This window comes from Bombus vosnesenskii, unplaced genomic scaffold (genome assembly GCF_011952255.1).
Source record: "Bombus vosnesenskii isolate JDL3184/JDL3185 unplaced genomic scaffold, Bvos_JDL3184-5_v1.1 scf7180000013295, whole genome shotgun sequence".
NCBI classification, from domain to species: Eukaryota; Metazoa; Arthropoda; class Insecta; order Hymenoptera; family Apidae; genus Bombus; species Bombus vosnesenskii.
In genome coordinates, this window is record NW_022882946.1 from 3,484,727 (window position 1) to 3,504,300 (window position 19,574).

At 35.9% G+C, this 19,574-nt stretch overlaps 1 protein-coding gene across 4 annotated transcripts in view; it reads right to left on the reverse strand.

Annotated features, from left to right (window-relative positions):
• LOC117233418 (calcium/calmodulin-dependent 3',5'-cyclic nucleotide phosphodiesterase 1-like) overlaps positions 1-19,574 on the reverse strand; it is a 208,193-nt gene that overhangs the window by 128,829 nt on the left and 59,790 nt on the right. The window contains exon 1 of one of the 4 annotated variants that reach the window (XM_033493720.1): positions 8,241-8,467. The exons of the other annotated variants lie outside the window; for them this stretch is intronic. Coding sequence (XP_033349611.1) covers positions 8,241-8,364 — 124 coding nt within the window. The 5' untranslated portion in view covers positions 8,365-8,467. Of the gene's footprint in view, positions 1-8,240; positions 8,468-19,574 lie in introns of those variants that run through there. 4 annotated transcript variants of the gene reach the window in all.

Here is a 19,574-nt window from a genome sequence, read left to right on the forward strand (position 1 = left end):
TATAAGATAATATACTTGAAGCAGATTCAGTGTATAGAAAATATATGTAGAAATAAAAATATATCTGCATAAAATTGAAATTGGAAAAGGAAGGCATTTCGAAGGCAAACACGAAAGAAATCCAGATTCGTTCGTAAGAGCTGTAGGGAGAAATCTTTTCGTATTCATTGGTAAAAATTTATGTCATAGTGCAGCAGAAGAGTAACGCGATATATTTATAAACGTTAAGAATAGCGCAGTACTCACAAGAGGAATTGGAAATCAATATTTAAGCCCATTCTGAAGGTGACGTGACTAGGCTGGATTTGCGTGCAGAAAGCAATAGATAACGAGAGTTGTATTCTAGAATAATGCTTTGTATATGTCAGACATATTTAGGAACACTCATTGTATAAACTTCATTTGAGAGGAACATCTAATATAAGTTCGAGAATCTACGACCCTTACAGAAACGTCTTTAAACAATACTCAAAGAATACAAATCTAAAAATATAGTCGATTACGTCAAAAGATGTAGAGGATTTATCTGATTTCTTACATATGAATATTTAATGAATATAACAGAGCTCAGTCGGAATATATATAGAAAATTAAGCAATTACAAACAATTACGAGCAAAGAGCGATTAAATAATTAAATTTTTCTCAATAACTCGATTATCGTTTAACTTTAAAAGAAATAAATTGAAAGCACGTTGTGAGAATAATTAGATAATAACCAATTATATCTAGCGATTGATGCGCCCACAAAAATAATGATATTTTTCATTCGATTGTTTCCATCATTTCTTAATTATTATTTAAATTCTAAAATTTCCAATGAAACAAATTACAGACTAATATCTCGCTTGTCATATAAAAAGCAATTTAAATTGGAAAAGTTATCATTCGATTAAATAAGCCTCCATTGATATTTATTAAGATATACCTGAAAGCTTTGCATATACAAATAATATCTTGTAATTTATTTAAATCGAAATCGTTCAAATCTAATTCAATGGTACGAGTACTATTCATCCTATTTATGTTGGTAAGTTTCATTGGCATCACAACGACCCAGATATTCCACGCTTACGTTCATTGATCAGAGTTGCTGCATCAATTATGCAACAAAGCAAACTTATACCACTGTCTGACCAGCTCAGTGAATGACTACTGCAGCGGGACGCCTGTTCTTACTACTTCCATGTCTGACTCGTTGTTCTCAGCTATTTGTAACACAGAATTATCAAATTCCTAGCGGTCAAATGCGAAACACGAATTGTAGCTGCATTGTAATACGAAGTTTCGTTTATTAGGACAATGAGCCCTCTCGTGGCGATGAACTTTTTAACACCGCTAGTAAACTATGAATCTGATACAAGGGAACGAGTGATCGAATAAGTTGAAATTGCCGGATAAATTTTGTTCTTGCATGATCGTTTGAAACCGGAAGCGGAAAACAGTGAGAAAGGGTTAGGGGGCAGTGACTTCGAACTTGACGTATCTGAAAACGCGCAGCTCGGTAACGCGAGTGTTAATTACGACGAAAGCAGAGTCTCGTTTCATGCATCGCGAATTTCAATCATGAAACCCGCGGAAAAGATGAAAACCAGCTTAACCTCGAGAGCTTGTTGGCCACTTCTGTCGATTCGCATTTCTTCTTAGAAAAAAGAAAACATATCGTAATTAAAGCAGTGCATACGCCTTATGGTTAGATAAAATTGATATTTTTCATATATGGTGGCTCGTGAAAGTATTTGGGCACTTGTCATGAAAAATTTTAAGGATATATCCGGTACACAAGATGCGCCTGTGTGTGTATTATATAAATCATTTTGACATTTGATTAGCAGTGTGAGAACCTTTCGCTGCAAAATTCTCTCAAAGATTTAGGTCAAAATTTAAAGGTTAGATCGATATTTGAAATGTCATGCTTTGAACTTAAGGCAAAGATATGAATATCTTTATTTGCATTGAGTACAGTGGCTGCAGAAGTTATTTGTACGTATCATTACTTTTCAATGAAACGTTCTTTTATCATTAACAGTTTTTGTAACCATATGGAAATCGTATTAATATATTTGCATGCAATTAATTAATACGTAAAGACAACGTAGCTGTCGTGTATTCCTTCCAGTAGAATTGTTTGACTTATAAGCTACGCTTCGTGGAATTTAAAATTAGCTGGTCCGTAAATATTGATCATTTTTATAATTCCGTGAGGAAACGAAGCTGGAAAGCGAAACGAAACAGAGTTACGCTTGTTCTCTGTTTATTTCCGTGAAATCTATTCCAACTTGTATAATTAATTGGCAATATTTCTTCGATGTCAACGAAAGTGGCAGGCTTAACGAGTATCCTTGTATGCATAATGCATTAACATTCGAAAGTTCTTTTAATCTGGCGATTTATTGTCAGCTTGTTGGTGTATTATCGCAAAGTATACACCATGATGTACGAACAACTCTGACAAATTTCTACGATTTCTTTATGCGTTACGAAGCGGCAAGTGTCGTCGATCAATTGAATAATCGTGTACGATTGAAGAAACGACGCCTTCGGTGAAATTAAAGGAAGTTTACAAGATCGTTAGTCATAAAAATAAAATTGCCTTTCGTGGAATTGATAAATCAACAAACTGTTTTCACGAAAAAGGCGCTTCCGTACGCAGGCTCGATGAAATAATAAACGAATGTCAGAAGCGAAGAAAGTAAAGCTTTCAAATAGTTTAATTCGCACACGCTACACGCGTCTATATAGTGGAGAATTCAAGTTTCCTTAGACCAATGATTTCCTCTTTCATCTTTAAAGGCTTCCGTCTTCTAAATATTTTTGCTTACTTTCCTCGAATCTTGAACAAATAAGAATAACGTTAGATCTTTATTTATTTTTATCGACGTTGGAAGAAATCGAAGGACAACAAATTTATTTCCGATACATATACATTTTTTATAACCAGGGCATTATATATTACTTTGTTCGCAATATAGAATCATTGCATGTCACATGCAAATGGTTAAATTTCCAATATTATTATATATTTATATGACAGTTTAATAATAATCGTATTGTAATATATTCGTTGTTATATGTAACGCTCATTATTTTGCATCGAATAAATGCAACAGAGCAAATATATCTCTAAAACTACAGCAACTCTGGAATCCAACTACTAAATTACAACTTTGTCGTAGGAGTTGGTATTTTAATAATCAGCGTTCAGCGTCGTATTCGTAGCTTGTTTTCCACTGAATACGGACTCATTAGCAGCGGAACGCGTAACATTCTCTAACGAGTACCAGAGGAAGTAGCGTGGTCCAACTTGTTTTCAACTGGTCGAAATCATTTCTTTCCCAACGGAGCAAGATGAAAATCTCGCGAGTCTTAAGACTTGAAAGACTCCTTCGTTGCTCTGTTTCTCGTACAAAAGTCCCCGTTATCACGGCGGCGTTTCTCTTCGAAATCTCGTCCAAGTGGATCGTCATCGGCTGCAAAGGACCGTTTCATCTTTTGTCTCACGCTTATTGCACCGCGTAATTGCGACCGTTCCGCTTCCGTTGCATCGGTCGTCAGACGAACAAAGGGTGGGATCGCGTTTGCTTGAGAATTTAAGATAACGATCGTATTACAACCGAAAGGAGTCGCGTTGAACATTTTCAAATTGCGGTTAAGCTACGCGAAATTTTATCACCGCATTAGCATGCACGCGTAATTTGCTGTCGCGATTGCCAGTGTGCTTTTCACCGTGCAGCTTCTAGCAATTAACACGGTTAACCGGATTTGTGCGAAGCTCGACTTCTTTTGGAAAATCCCTTTAGGAATGGAAACAGTTTCGTTACAATTGAATTTGAATTTTGGCAAATAATCTAGCGATAATGAGAGTATAAGAAGGATAAGTAAGATAAAAACGGATTAAAAGTTGGAAAAATAATTTTGTCGATAGGAACATATTTATTGTTCCTAAAAGTTAATTGTGTCAATAATCTAGTAATTGTAGAAATATAGAAACAATAAATAGATGAGAATGAATTAAGAATTGGAGACTCTTTTTAGGGATGGCAGTGGTTTTATCGTCATGAAACTTGGACCGATGGTAGTAATCCAGTAACTATAAAAATATAAGAATTAATAATAACGTGTAGAATAACAAATAACAATTAAAAATGAAGATAATGTATTCATTTTTTTTTAATCTTTTTCAATTTTAACATTCAACGTTTGATGTGACTTTTGCAGATATACTGAACCAGAATTTTCTAATGACATTTTTTATACATGAGTAATTTCAAAGGTAAATATGAATTCGTTTAAACGTTAGTTCTGCTGGTTCAGAGCCGGTTTTTTGTGCGAGCTGCTTCACTACACCTTATTTTCCGTTCTGTTGCAAATTTCGATGCAACGTTAGATCATTTATGCTATTTGCGCTCTCGACTCGCCTCCAAGAAAAATAAACAAACCCCCGCCGTGTTATTTGCCTTTGAATCCTCTACATTCGCTCCTCGTTCCCTCTTACTTGAAGAGTGCGCTCTGCTGCACTCACTTGGTGCGTAACGTCAACGTTGGATTCCCTGATTTGTCGATAAATATTAAACATGATAAGAAAAAAGATTTATTATACACTAAACGTTCACGTACAATTGTCACGTCGAATTACAGAAACGTGATCGAATATAAACATCGCTATACAAATATCTTAATCTTCACCAGTAATTATCAATAATTATTTATCGCTTACACATACACGCATAGTCTACGAACGGGGCCAATCAAGAAGTTTTCCATAACAAGTGCTTAAACACATTGTTGAAAATGACAACGTGAGTTCGCGCTCGTCATTCATATACAGATACGCTGATTACAATAAATAGTAACTAGAAGATAGTTCTAAATATAGTCGATAGGTTTAAGATATTCTTTTGTTTTTATCTCTGGTCCATGTAAGAAAGTGCAATAAAGGTTTTTCGGTTCAGAATGATATGATAGATTTATCCAAAGAATAAAATAATAGCTATTGCGATCCTATCTCGAAATACAGAAATAACAACACACTTCCATGAGCCACTATAATTTTAATCTACGATTCTTCTAATCACGTTTGTAATAATTTCAATATTTCGTACAATTTCCTTTACGGACGAATCAAGTATCTGCTACATTGAGAAAAATTAATCTCGCTCTTTCCAATGCTCAAAGCTTCGAAATAAAAAAGAAAACGTTGATGCAACGGATCAAGATGTTGTTGTTCGAACTCGGTATTCCTCGTGACTTAAGTCTGATCGATCTCTCTCAAGAATACCGGCATTTTGTATGTTTCTTTCTAACTTTCTCCTTTGCTTACATCCCGCTGTGAGACCGATAAGAACAAGCCGAACGACTTGGCGGGCTTTGTTCACGGATCAATGAACGTAGTGAATCTCGCCATACTCTTCGCTGACGTGCAGATGCACATTCATTGAATCGGAACGATTTCCTCGAGAGACAGACAGAGAGGTCTTATGGGTATTGGAATCGGTGAAACGTAGCTTCTATTGAAAGGGTAAACGCGTGATCGCTAGTCTCTTCGGTATTGCATACATTAACAAATGGACATTATCGTATCGTCGATCCAGATTAGTCTTCGAAGGTAAACAATTGAAACAAATATTGTCAGAAATCGGTCGATAGATACGCTGAAAGTTATATAGTTTGAATTATTTTAATTGTAATATTAGACGCGAACAAAGATTTTCTAATGGTAATTTAACAACCTTTTGTTTTAATTTTTGTCCTTGTCTTTCGATGTTTCTTACAAGGGACTCGATCCCTAAATTTTTTATTAATCGATATCCCGATGATTATTGTCACTCTATCGACCAGTATTCTAATAATTAAGGTTCCACTGTGATCAAAAGTCGAAAATTGGAATCTCCTTTAATAAGAATGATAATTAGTAGAATTCAAAGGAGACTTAAAATTAAGTTATTTTTGGATATATCGCGTAATATACAATAATTTTAACATACGTACGAATTCGTTAATTAAGTAATTATTGATATAAATAATTGAATTGAAAGTAGATATCCATGATGAAAGAATTAGCACTCCATAATTAACGGAGATTAGTTCTTTGAAATTCTTTGAAATGGCGTTGCGGCATCGTAAGTAGAGCGTGAAAACATCAATGCGAATTTTTCGTGAAGTTTCCTGGATTTTGCATGCTTCCTGCGTCAACGGTTGCACGGGGCAACTGCGCAATGCGGGAAAGATTCGGATTTCCTCAAATTAGAAAAAATTAATTTTTCGAGATTCGCGGTTCGTTTCGTTTCTAGAATTACCTGAAATTTATCTCTTTTTATCGAATTACTGTTTGTGTTATTTAATACTTAAAAGCTGTTATCAAAGCAAATTACATTTATGTGTAATATCGTGGATGAAATTTCACTTCGACGCGTATCTTTTTATTCTAGCGATCAATAAAGTGAAACAAACGCGATTGAATGTTTTATTATTTTTCAATATTAAATAACACGTAGATTTGTTATTCGCTCGTTGTATTTTTTAGACGTCAATTCTTGGTAATGAATTTTTAAAACATTTTCTACGCATAAAAAATTATCCTAATAGGTACAAAGGAATGTTTTGAAATTTTAAGCCTCGAGAAGAATAGAAAGAAATTGCATTCATAAGTTATTACTTCGAATCATAATAAATTTCCAATTTGTATCCAACGGAGAGAAAACGAATGGTCGATCACGTTTTTGTCTCAAATAGCTCTTTAAGGTTCGACGATTGTGTTCCAATCTCTGTCGAATTACTTACGTCCCAACTTTCACATCTCACGCTTCATTTCACCAACTGAATATCTACCTTTCGCGAAAGCAGTTCAATATTTTTCACATTTATATAACTCGTCGCTTTTTCACTATGGTTAATATTTCTATAGTATTTACATATACGTATTCGATTTAACTAATTATCTTCTAACTGATTAATCAACAACTTGTTTTCTAAATTATTACATTTTTCACCGCGGATCATTTCGTAAGGAACATCACAACGTCAAGTTACACGCGATACATTCCGACATAACGTGAACTGGTGCAAATGTGGCACACGTGCATTCAAAATGTTTCGAATTGAGGTTCTTTGGATAGTGCGCTTCAAACGGAATAGCTGTTGGAACGTGTTAAGACAAAAGAATTGTAATAAAGAATGGCAAATGATCCAAACAGTGGTACGTCGAAAACGACAAAAGTTCTGATCAAACAAAGAAAACGCTGTACTCACAGTAAAGCGAGTACTTATGCTAAGAGGAAAATGTAATTGGCTTGGATGGTATTGCTGAAGACTTTAAAGAGCTCTTCACGACATTAGCAATCCGATGCGATTCTGCCGAACAATACAATCAACCAATAACAATCCATTAGTGTCCCGATGTTCTATATTTGCCCTGCCATTATCATCATCTCATTTTGGCATCAATATACTTGTCAACTCAGAGCGATACAAATTTAATAAAAATTAATTGATAATATTTAGAAATATTCATTGACTATCATTGGTTGATTTTACTTAGAAGAGATAATAAAATTCTATTATCTTTTCCATATAAAGTAATCAATGTTCTCATAAAAATGTATACAGGGTGGTTGGTAACTGGTGGTATAAGCGGAAAGGGGGTGATTCTACGCGAAAAAAGAAGTCGAAAATATAGAATAAAAATTTTTCGTTCGAGGCTTTGTTTTCGAGAAAATCGACTTTGAATTTTCGCTCGGTACGCGTGCACTTCATCGCGGATCTCACTGTACATCGTTGCCTCGATGGAAAAATTAAAAAAAAAAAAATAGAAAAAAATGTTATTTTATATTTTCGACTTCTTTTTTCGCGTAGAATCACCCCCTTTCCGCTTGTACCACCAGTTACCAACCACCCTGTATAAATACAAAAGGATTTCTATTTTTACGAGAACATGGTACTTCTGCATTTTTTTAGAGGAAATTCTTCATTCGGTGCCAATCATTTTTTACTCGAAACAGTTTTCGTTAAACTTTTCACGAAACGCAGAGTATATTTCTAATACTGCTAATAATAATAAACTATACAAACTCTGTCCTAAAATATTTCTTAAAAGATACGTTCTTTTATAAAATTCGAATAAAACCTCAAATCTCTACGCATACTAAATTTACGAAATAAATATTAATTAATATTCACAAATTTTCTATAACTTAATGTCAAATTTAAAAAATAACAAGTTGGCATATTCCCGACGATATTTACCTATGGTATACGTCGCACCATCCAGTTGAAAAGTTGCACTCTTGCACTTCTTGAAGAGCTTTTGATGCGGGTACGGGGGCGGAAGCGGTGGAGGTGGTGGCCCCTTTGATTTCTGTTCACTCATGATGTCTCTTGCACTTTCTTTCAACTTTTGATCATGAAGTACTCGTACACACAATCTCTAATCTATACCACACGCGATCAAATTCAAACCACGATCATATCACCTCGATTATCAAACGCATAGCGAATTCCGTGAAAGATACAACGCTGGAAATATTGAAAATCCAACTATGACGAATTTTCTTAGAGTTGGAGAAGTTAAAGCGCAGTCGAAGAACTTCGAATCAAGGCAGATGTCTACCGAAGAGGGAAATTTTATAAACCACCGATTCGTGGAATTGGTAAGTCTGGAATTTATTTCCGATAAAAAGAGGAACGCTTGTACGTGAACTTGCTAGAAATTCTGTTTCGTCGTTTCTCTTTGAGAAATTGAAGAAGCTTTTTGAGCGCGGCCAGCAAAATTGCCATCTTCCTGCGAGCTTTAATACAAACTTTCGCATGAAACGTCGACCTCTCGCTCGTAAATAGCGAATTCGCGTTAGAAGCCAGATAATAAATTCCACATTCGATTTCAGACTTTAAAGGTGCTAACATTTACTACGGTGATAAAATACGCAATTTTAAGGTGTCGCTTGAATACTATCAATGTTTCTATTTTATTTATGTTATTGAATATACGTGCATGCGTGTGAAGGATAACTGGATAATATTTCAGAGCTTCGATTTTAAAACTGAGATGTCAGTTTTTTGACATTACACAGATAAATTGGAAAGTTCAAAAACAATATCGTTATCGCAACTATAAATGTTTACGTGAAACATTAAAGTAAAAAAAAAAAAAAGAAAATAATAAAAATAAGAAGGCGAGAGAAAATTTTAGAAAGATCAATTTCCGAACTGTTTCGTATGCAAAAGATTTTCAGGAACAAACTTAAATAACGTCATAACGTGACTAGTTTGCCAATCTTGGTTACTACCGTTCATTCGCCTGCGGCCAAGCCAAGAAAATATTTGACTTTCAAATAAGTCCTTAGGAACAAGTAAATCTGCAAGCGCCAAATTAACTTAGCCACCTAATAAATATTCGAGAACATTCTGACAAAGCCAACGCCTTCAAGAATTCCGAGCCTATTAACCTCTCGTTCGGTTGTCACCGTGATCATTAATTTCGACATAAATCGATCGAAAGAAGAAGAGAGCAAAAACATTGATTAACTTCCGACTGTTTCGTATGCGATAGAAAAAAGACGCGAAGCGGGCAGATTTTTAAAAGCAAACTCGAATAACGTCGTACGCGAAACCCAGATACCACAGTCGTTCGTTCGAACGCGTGACACGCGGTTAACCGAAGAAAGCACGAGGGAGAGCGGATGAAAAATTCCCGCTGTTCCGTGAAAACTTTGGTGGCGTTAAATTCCCAGAGATCGTCCGGTGGCACACTTGCTCTCGAGAAACAGGGCCACGGTAGTAGCCGCAGCAAAAATCGCTGCGAAGCGCATCGCCGCGGTATAACGACGCACAGTTTGTCACGGTCGACCTTCGGGGAGGGGATGAGCTTGTTGTGTCGTTGAGAATAGTAGCGGATAGTTGCCAAAAACGGCAAAGGGTAAAGTTCAATCTCGCTTGGTGGACCGTGATACGCCAATGAAACCTCCGACTAGACTCACACTTCGACGTGTGCAACTATTATTTGTTTGCACGTTACGCGTTTAGATATCTCGTGTGAATTACGCGGTGAAATACACCGTGGCATAAAAGTTGGATTTTCCGCTGTCAGCGTGGTTTAACGGATGATATATGTACTACGAAGTGGTGAACCAGATACGCCTATCATCCTTTTAGAAGGATGATTGCAAAATCATCGTGGTTTGGGATTTTTAGTAGTATATTATTATTAGTATATTATTATTATTAGTATATTTATAGTATTATTCCTATAAATGCATAAACATCCCCCGTGTAATTATAGCTTTGAAAATACCACAAAAGTATCATCCTTTCGATCAAATCGCGCTGGTTGCGCAAATTCGTATGGACGATAACGTACGTATCGCGTTTAACGCTATTCTTTCGTTTGGATCAATAAACGAATACTAAACGGATAGACAACTTCGTCAAGTTTTTAAAGAGAACAAAAGAGAATTGGTCAAAATGTTATAGTGTCTTGCGTCAGTCGATAATAATCAAAGTAATTTATACGAGTAGGAGATCTAATTGAAAAAAATGGAAGGTGATACAAAATCTTAATTAATATTGGTATTTAGATACCAAACAGGAAGAAAACAACGTTATTTTGAAAAGCATCGTGAAAAAGAAACGATTCTTTTAGATCTATAGATTATCTTCTTCATTCGTAAATGGATAGATCCCGATGAAATAAGTAAATGAGTTACTCGGAAATGATGCAACGATCTTTACAAATTCCAGCCTGGAATTTTAGTAGTAGAAAATAAAATTGATAAAGCGATAGGATGGCATCGTTTAAAGTTAAAAGAACTTTAATAGGGTGTATTTTATAAACTTGTCGGAAGATAATCAAAATTGTTGGAAGTTTCAAACGTTTATCAAGAAATGCTTCGTTTTGTAATAGGAAAATCTTAAAAGAGCATTTCGATACAAATTTTTTTTTTTTATTTAATATTTCACATTCACAATTTGTCCAATTTGGACATTTGGTAGAATTTTTTAGCTGTTTCATTATCATGTGGGTGGCTATCCCCAGCGGGCTAGCATCTTCGAGTTTGTTAGGTTATATCCTCTATGAGATCTGCTGGGTGTTTCCTTTTTAGTGATACAAATTTAAGCAACAAATTACTAAAATTTAAAAGCAGATAACATAACGTATAGGTAACATGATCTTTAACGTATCGTAATTTAATCAAATATAAAACAATCGCGATATATCGAACAGCGGGTATAATGGATATTTGGCCACGTTTTCGATACACGCGACACGCCATTGTACTTGAAAATTCATCTCCGATCGAGTTGTATTTGCGGTCGTCAGTGGACATGGCTGTCGTAGCAATTTCACGCGTAATGCGTGCCTAATGGAAATTATCACGATCCGCAACGCCGTGAAACAAACATAACGGGCTGCAATTCTTGCAAATTGCAAATTGATCGATTGTACGGGTGCATCCGACCGATTATGTACCCCTATCCCGGTCAACGGTGACGTCTCACCGATAAATTGCCAGCAATCTCAGTGATCCCCTCACAGTTTTTCTTTTTCCCTCCTTCAACGTATCTCAACCTTTTACTTTCTTTCTTCCCCGCTTCCATTTTCTAGCATTTCGCTTTTTCCGATTCACCCTCCCAACGGTTACCTCCCTCTCGTTTCTTCCATTTGCTCGTTCATCGTATTGCACGTTCCTGCTCGAATCGTATCCGTTCGTAAGTATGTCCGTTCCTAAAGCTCGATTTTCTTCCCTTTTTACCTTTCCTTCTCGTTTGATCCTGGATTTTTCTTCGACGCTCATAAGGTCGAATTTAACCAGATCTCTCTCGCGTGTAATTTCTATACCTCTGCCTTTGTTCGTCTTGTTCTATCGGCAAACAAGTTACGTCTTTTCCTCGCCTCTTTGTCCCTCGAGATGTCATCGGATACGAAGTCTGGGACAATTTGCATTCGCCAACTCTTTTCTATTTAAAAAATCAATTTTCCCCTCGCTTCTTTCTCCTTCGTCGTTTCGAGTAAGCTGCTGATAAAATCGAGCTTTCTTTCCTTCTGACTGTTCTTTTTTTGTTGTCATTTTTGTACTCGGTTAAGTGAAATTTTTTAGTAGGTAGAAATTAGATACGGTCACTGCAATTATTTCCATTATTTGGGATTCTTTACGATCGTTTCTATTATTCAAAATTATTTATAATTGTTTATGATTTATCGAATACTCGTTATCAAATAATAAGTTAGAATGTTACGTGACTTAACAGTTTCGTCAGAAATTAGATTAAAGTACGGACATTTTGGTCCTCGAACGTTAATACGAAAAAGTCCAAACTGACGTTTACCGCGATGGGAATGGCAGATTCGACAACGACGTCCCGTTATTTCCAGACACGGCTTACGGGCCGGTTTACGTTTTCGAAGATAAGAGACGGTTTTGTAAAGGTAACGTTCGAAGAGAAATGCGAATCGATTTTTATTCCAGTACGAAAATAGAAACGTTAGAGGAAACCGACGTACAATACCGATCAACAAAGCTAGTTCTCGTTTCTCCCGCTAAATATTACAATAGCTAGTAATTAAGTGGTAGTAAATAAATTAGTAACACAATTGTATAGTCGAGACAATATTGCTTAATTAAGATTCGCCAACCTTGAACGTATCTGACGCGTTTAACGTCATCGCGTCACAGTCCCCGCATAAAGAGTTATTTTAAGTAAATTATTTTTAACAAAATACTCAACGAAAGAAATAGAACCTAAACAGAGATTTATCTCACCCACTAAACGTTACAAACGTTACATCGTTTTAAACATTTTATATATTCTTATATACCATATTGTAGTGTCGTGAACGAATGACCTAAGAAATATCGGGTGAACCATAAACAATGTCGCGGGAAAGCCTAAGTGCCGACAGGCCCATCAATGTATCGTCGATCCTTCAGTCGAATAGTTATCCGGGAAAAAGGTCTACGTGACCCTGGCCACAAACGGTTGCGAAACACGTACGTGGTGGGGCTATAAGAAAAGACAAAGGGATGCTTAAAGGAGAAAGCCGAATTAACGGTCAATGTGAATTGAGAAGTCGGAGTGTTATCAGCGTTGTCAAGAGAGAGTGTGGAACTGTGGTGAAGACAGTTGTAAATTAACTATTTAATTGTCTTAGTTACAGCACATTATTGTATTTAGTTCACGTTAAATAACCATCGTTTCCTATTTAATTCATTTTAAATAAATAAATAATAATAAAATCCTGCAATATACATTCTGTAGATTTTTACATATTCAAGTTCCCTGTAAATACATAAAAATCCGCGGTCTAGTGATCATTCACGAATCTTCCTTTAAAAAAAAATCCGTCACATTTTATCAATTACCGAATCAGTTGATAAATTGATTAAAACTCTTTCACGATCCTCCTTATTCTTGTCTAGTTACGCTCCTCCAGTTCCTCGCTTTTATCTTCATCCCCGTTGCTCGACACCGCTTTCTGTCCCCGTTCTTTGCCTCGGTCTTGCTGTTCTCCATTCGCTGGTCGTTTAAGAGGCCTCGGTGAATTAATAGCTCGCGTGGTATACGTGACTCCGGAACCGAGTGGCCGCGTCGAGTGCACTTCCGCGATCGTGACGTATCCGAATCGTGGAAGGGAAACGGTGGTGCATCGAACGAGGTTTGGCTCCGGTTGGTTTCTCACCTTTCGCCGCGTCGATCGCGTCTTCGATCGACCATTGCGAAAATTCCGCCCCTACGAGTGGCCGACGCCGTCGCTTCCGTCGAATCTCTTTCCATCGCACAAACTCTCTTTGATTAATGCCGCCCGTCACCTCGAGTGGAATCGAGAAACGTCCTTGAACCGCGTCACCACGAATCGAACAACCACAGAATGGATTTCAAGGAACGTTTGCTTCGCAAACTAACTGCACTCGGAATACCTTGCAAGATGAGTTTTCCGCCGATATTGAAACTTTTCACTCGCAAGTTCTCGGTTTGTTGGCTTGTTGGCATTATTACCTAGAGTAGTTCGCGTTTTTAATTTTTCTTCCAACAGTTGCACGAAGTTTCTCGGGCGAATCGGATTCTACGTGGATTTTTTGAAAACGTCACTAAGATACACTGAAAGGATTCTACGCGAAACGAAAAAGATAATAGACGAGCTTTCTAAAAGGTGGATTAAGAAAAATTGTAAATTTTGCGTCAAAGTGAGCGTATCAAGTAGCAAACGTTAAATTGGCGAAATGTTTCTTTCATCGATTTCCCCTGAACTTCTTCTTGAAGAAGCATTCGCCTACGATGAATATAAAACAACGAAATTCCAGGCTGAATAATTTGAGGAAATTCCATGTTCGAACAGGTTGATCGATGAAACCGTTGTGTTCAACCGTTGTATACCACGAATCGAAAATTAAGGATACGTTTCACGGATACATAGATGGAGGAATGTAGTGGCACTCCCATCGGTCAGACATCGAACCCTGTACGTTAGTAAACAGGAATATTCGATGTTTCATCGATACAAGGCGTAACTCGTACTATGGACTTCCGGTACTAGTGGTTTATATGATTGCCTTATTGAATCAGCCGCGGTAAATTTCAGGATAGATCGTGTAAATCCATTTTGCCGTGCCTATTATGACGGTTTTAATTGCAATATCCAGGTAGATGCGACATTATTAATCGGTGCCCATCCACTCTCTCGCAAGGGGAGGTTCCACGTTTAGGTTGATTTCACACGGAGATAAGCGTATCAAGATACATACACGCGTACGGCGAGCTACGTACCGTGTGAATGTCGCCGTTTGTTTTAATATTTCGTTTGTCGAAAAGTATCGTTGCCAAGAGACACGAAACGAGTATCGCGATACTACGTCTTGCGAGAATTATCGTGTGAACGCTGCCATTTGTATACATGTGTAGTCCGTATCTGTCATGCGCGTATCTTCGTGTGAAAGCAGTCTTAGCGTTAAATTACTCGCCAACCAAGTTAAGTTTTTTTATCTCTTTCCCTCTCGAGAAGATAAGTTGCGTTCCCTGTTACTTTTTAACCGGAAAACGAATAAACTTGAAAAACGAGCTATTTTCTCGTGTCGCTTTAAATTACAGAGGATATAGAAATCGCTTTAACCAGACGCTCCTTTTACATTTTTCTACTTATATTTCAAGTCTTTTTCCCTGTTCGTGCTTGATATTCACAAAGTGATTATTTTATAATGTATAATGTATACCGAGCATATGGAACGTTCTCCGAAATTCCTTTGCCAACGAAATTTATCGCCGCGTTAATTAGCGATGCTAATAACAAAGTAGAATTTAATTGATTCGTTGCTCTTTAGCTTTCGTACTCTTGCCTCTCTTTAAATTACCAAGCTATAGAAATTGCTTCAACTGGCTGGATTTTTTAACGTTTCTACGTTGGAATTTATCTAAATTTCCAGATTTTTATTCTGCACGTTTGCTATTCGCAGAACAAAGATTTTGCTCTTAAAGCGTGAAATTTGAAATTTCTTTTGAATAGAAATTTTCTATTATTTTAATAATAGTTTGCTATTATCTATTTCTATTTCGTTCGATCCAAAGCCAATATCCGTGTAATTTATCTCTTCCTATGTCGAATCCCAAAATTTTATTACAAACAGAGAATATCCGAAAACCTTTGAACGAAAGAATATTCAAGAAGAAGAAAGGTATAGGAGGAAAGAAATTCAATTTCGAACAAACGCTAGTAAATGACGGTGTAAAATAAGAAAAGGGTTGAGAAATAGAAGCGAGCCGCTTATCTACCGTGGCTGGTCGACCAGAGTTAATTAAATTAAACCGATCTCAACGTATCTCGATTTGCGTTAGAAGCTAGAACTCTGGTTGACAAACGAGATCTAATAAGCCAGAACGCAGTACAAACATCTTTTCATCGGAGAATCGACAAGATCAGAAATATCCTTTTTCCTTCCGGCGAGAAAGAGGAAAAGCGTCCCTCGGTAAATATGCTTGGATTTTTACGAAACCGCTGAATCTGCGGTAATAGTGTCGGCTGCTTGAAAAAAAAAAAAAAAGCATAAAACTTCTCCCAAGGAACATGCCATATTTTCACAGCGAAACGTTGTAAAAAGGAGTAGTTCGTATAGTCAAGAAAGTATTTTATTGGATCATTTTATACTCAAAGACCTTTTGCTTCTTTCTTGCTTCTTTTGAGGTAATCCCATTTATCTTTTTGAAAAAGGCGAAATAAAGTAATTTATGAAGGTCCACCATCGATACATTTTCTTCCAGTCTTCAAATTATTTTTCATTTGTCGCGTATATAATATTCGTAAAAATTGATCGACTTCGATGTTACATAACTTTGTGACTTTTGTCAGAAATACATTTTCGATCCTTCACACTCTTTCCCATTCTTCAAATTAATCTTCGCTCGTAAATTATTCGATCTTCGGGAATTTATTCGTTTTGATATTAACAACTCTGTGATTCCAGTTCCAAACACTTTCCGAATCATCGACGCGGTTCTTGCCATTCTGCGTATTATTTTTCATCCGTCGACAAAAATCTTGGTGAAATTATTCATTTTAATATTAAGAATTTTTCGATTTCTCTTTCCAATACATTTTTCTGTTTTATTTTCAAATTTCTCATACTTTTAGGCGTGTTAAACGACACGTAGAAACGCGACCTATTCGAGTCTAATTTGTTGATCTGAGATTATTCAGATTGCTGCGGATATCAAATAGAAATTAATTTTACGTTCGTCTTGAATAATTAACGAATGTTCTAGTTTTCGATGGATCGTTATCACCATAGAGATTATGTTATTCGTGTGAAAGAGACGTGAAACAGATATAACGAAATATTTAATGCTATCTATCAGCGATTATTGAGTTTCGGACATAATTTTCAAACGTAGTCACAAAGTTGTCGAGTATACTGTCAACGTTTTGATGTTACGTGTCCACTATTGCTTCCATAATATAATGCATCTTGTCTGTTGCCATTTAACTTGGTTTATTCGATAACACAATGACCGTCATAATTTCAACGAAATTAAATTACTATCCATATAATTGATGAGTTGTTAAACAACGTAATTAAAGAAGCAATACGTGTGTTTATTAGTAACATAAACCAGAGTACAATGTCTGCTGTACCATTAAATCGCATATTTCGTGTTCGTGTCTTTTAATGGCTATTACGTTTGTGTATTGCAAATTAATTAACGAGATCGGAGATATTTCGAGTCAAAACAAGTTTATTTTTCGTAAAAGAGGATAGATGTTTATACGAAAGTGGAAATACATAAGTAATGAAAAACAACAAGCGTTAAGAGAATTTACGTAAGTTAAGGCGATTAAATATATGCAGAAATCTTGTTTATAGTGTTTGCACAAAGTTCGTTTAATTAATACGAAGCTAAATTCTTTCTTTCGTAATGTTTCAACGTTCAATAATCATTATGTATCGGATTGTTTTTATCGATTTATTATTTGTAAAAAAAAAAGAAAAAAATTTTATTTCTGAAAAATATCATCAATTAAAATGTTAATCACTGTAAAAGCTTACGTCGATCTGTCACGGATTAATTATTTACGAGATACTACCTTTATTCATAGTTGGAAAGTATAAGATCATGTTACAATTAGAATTTACATACAATATACAGTATTTTTCCTATACAAATAATTTACTTATTTATATCAGTTGTTACTTACTTCTTCCCCAAACAGAATATAACACTCTGTAGCGAAATTAACTGTAAGTCTGTCTCTTATAAATAAAAAAAAAATCCAGTTATTTATCAAAATCACCTATCTAATAGCTTGGCATTATTTACACAAAAATTCAATCTCTTCTTGCTAACTAGCAATAAAAATCCCATTTCCCTTGGCGTGGTAAATATCCCAGTCAAATCTAACCTTTCTAACTTTGCCTGGATAGTCGGAGTTAATCGAAAAATCCTCACGAACTCTCGATCATCGTCGAATCATTCGTTTTCGCGGAACCTATTCAATTAGCAAGGACGAAACGGACGACCTATTGAGCTTCGAAGTGAAATTCTCGGAGTGTACGTGACCCGGAGGATATTAGAAGTCATGTCCGGTCCTTCCTGAAGGAATGTGATCGGAATCGGAACGAGAATTACATATCGGCTCGATCGATTTACTTTAGCGTCATCGAATTATCAGCCCGCTACGAAACAACTCGATATCTCATTCGTGACTCTGATAAGAACGAAAATCGAATGAAACGAGATTTTCGATTACAACAGAGAGACGCTTTCGAAGTATTTGGTTGTCCAGGACGAGTTTCTGATAATTAATACTAATATTGTATTATGTTTTTGACATAAAAAGAAGGGAATTTGTAAAATCAACGTTGCAATTAGACTGCTGGATGTTCATGTAGATTTATATTTTTACGAACGCAATTAAAAAATGGTACCTAAGCAGGTACTTATTTGACCCAAATAAATACTTCTTTTTATCCAATAAATATTTGTTACCATTTATCGCGAAATATTTGTCATACCTCTAACATTTTACATACTTTCGTATATTCTATACGTTCTGTACGCTTTCGCATTTTTCGATTCTGATGAATAAAAATCCACGGATTAGTTGGAACATTATACGTAGCGATTAAAGAGAAAATTTCTAGATTAATAAATATATCGACGAAATGGCAAAAGAGTATTGAAATTTAATTGAAATATACAACTCCGTGCCTGTCATTCGCCAAATATCATCCGGCAGTCGTACATTCTACGTTTTAAAAAATTGTTTTAATTCCGAACAACTTAGTACTCGAAGAATCTACTTGAAACGATCGAATCCTTGAAACTGTTCAATGACTGGCAAACAGTCATACACAACTTGACAACATTCCGATTCTAAAAATACAAAATATCACCAAACTTTTCTCCAATTTTACTACCAACTTTACAAACGATCCAGTGGAATTACTCGAGACTCGTTTCCATCAGTGACCGATTCGAAAACTTTCAATCGGTAGATCAGTGCCGCGATCCACCGAGGGAAACTCGAACGTTGAAACAAGGTCGGTGTTTTACGGCGTGCCGATTGATTCACCGAACTCGGTAGAAATCCACGATTAAGTGGAGCAGATTACCGTGGTGAGCCCCCGAGGTCCAGCAATAGTGAATTATACACCGTATAGACGAGAATGGCAAATTTTCTTCTTTCCTTTTAATTAAAAAATTGATGATAGTGCGCAGAATAAATTTTGATTTCGGGCAAATTCTATCCTTTCTTTCTGATGGATTTTCAAATACGTATCGTTGGCTATGCGTCAAAGATACATTGTTTTCAGTTGTCTGTTCTCTTAACCCGCCGGAGATCGCGGTTGATCCGACAGATATACAGATATACGTAAAATCTAATTCTAGATATTTTTAAGTTAAATTTTAAAATAATTCCATAGTTTATACACAGCGTAAATGATTTTTGTATTATATTTTAATTAAAAAAATTGACGATAGTACGCAGAATAAATTTTGATTTCGGGCAAATTCTATCCTTTCTTTCTGATGGATTTTCAAATACGTATCGTTGGCTATGCGTCAAAGATGCATTGTTTTCAGTTGTCTGTTCTCTTA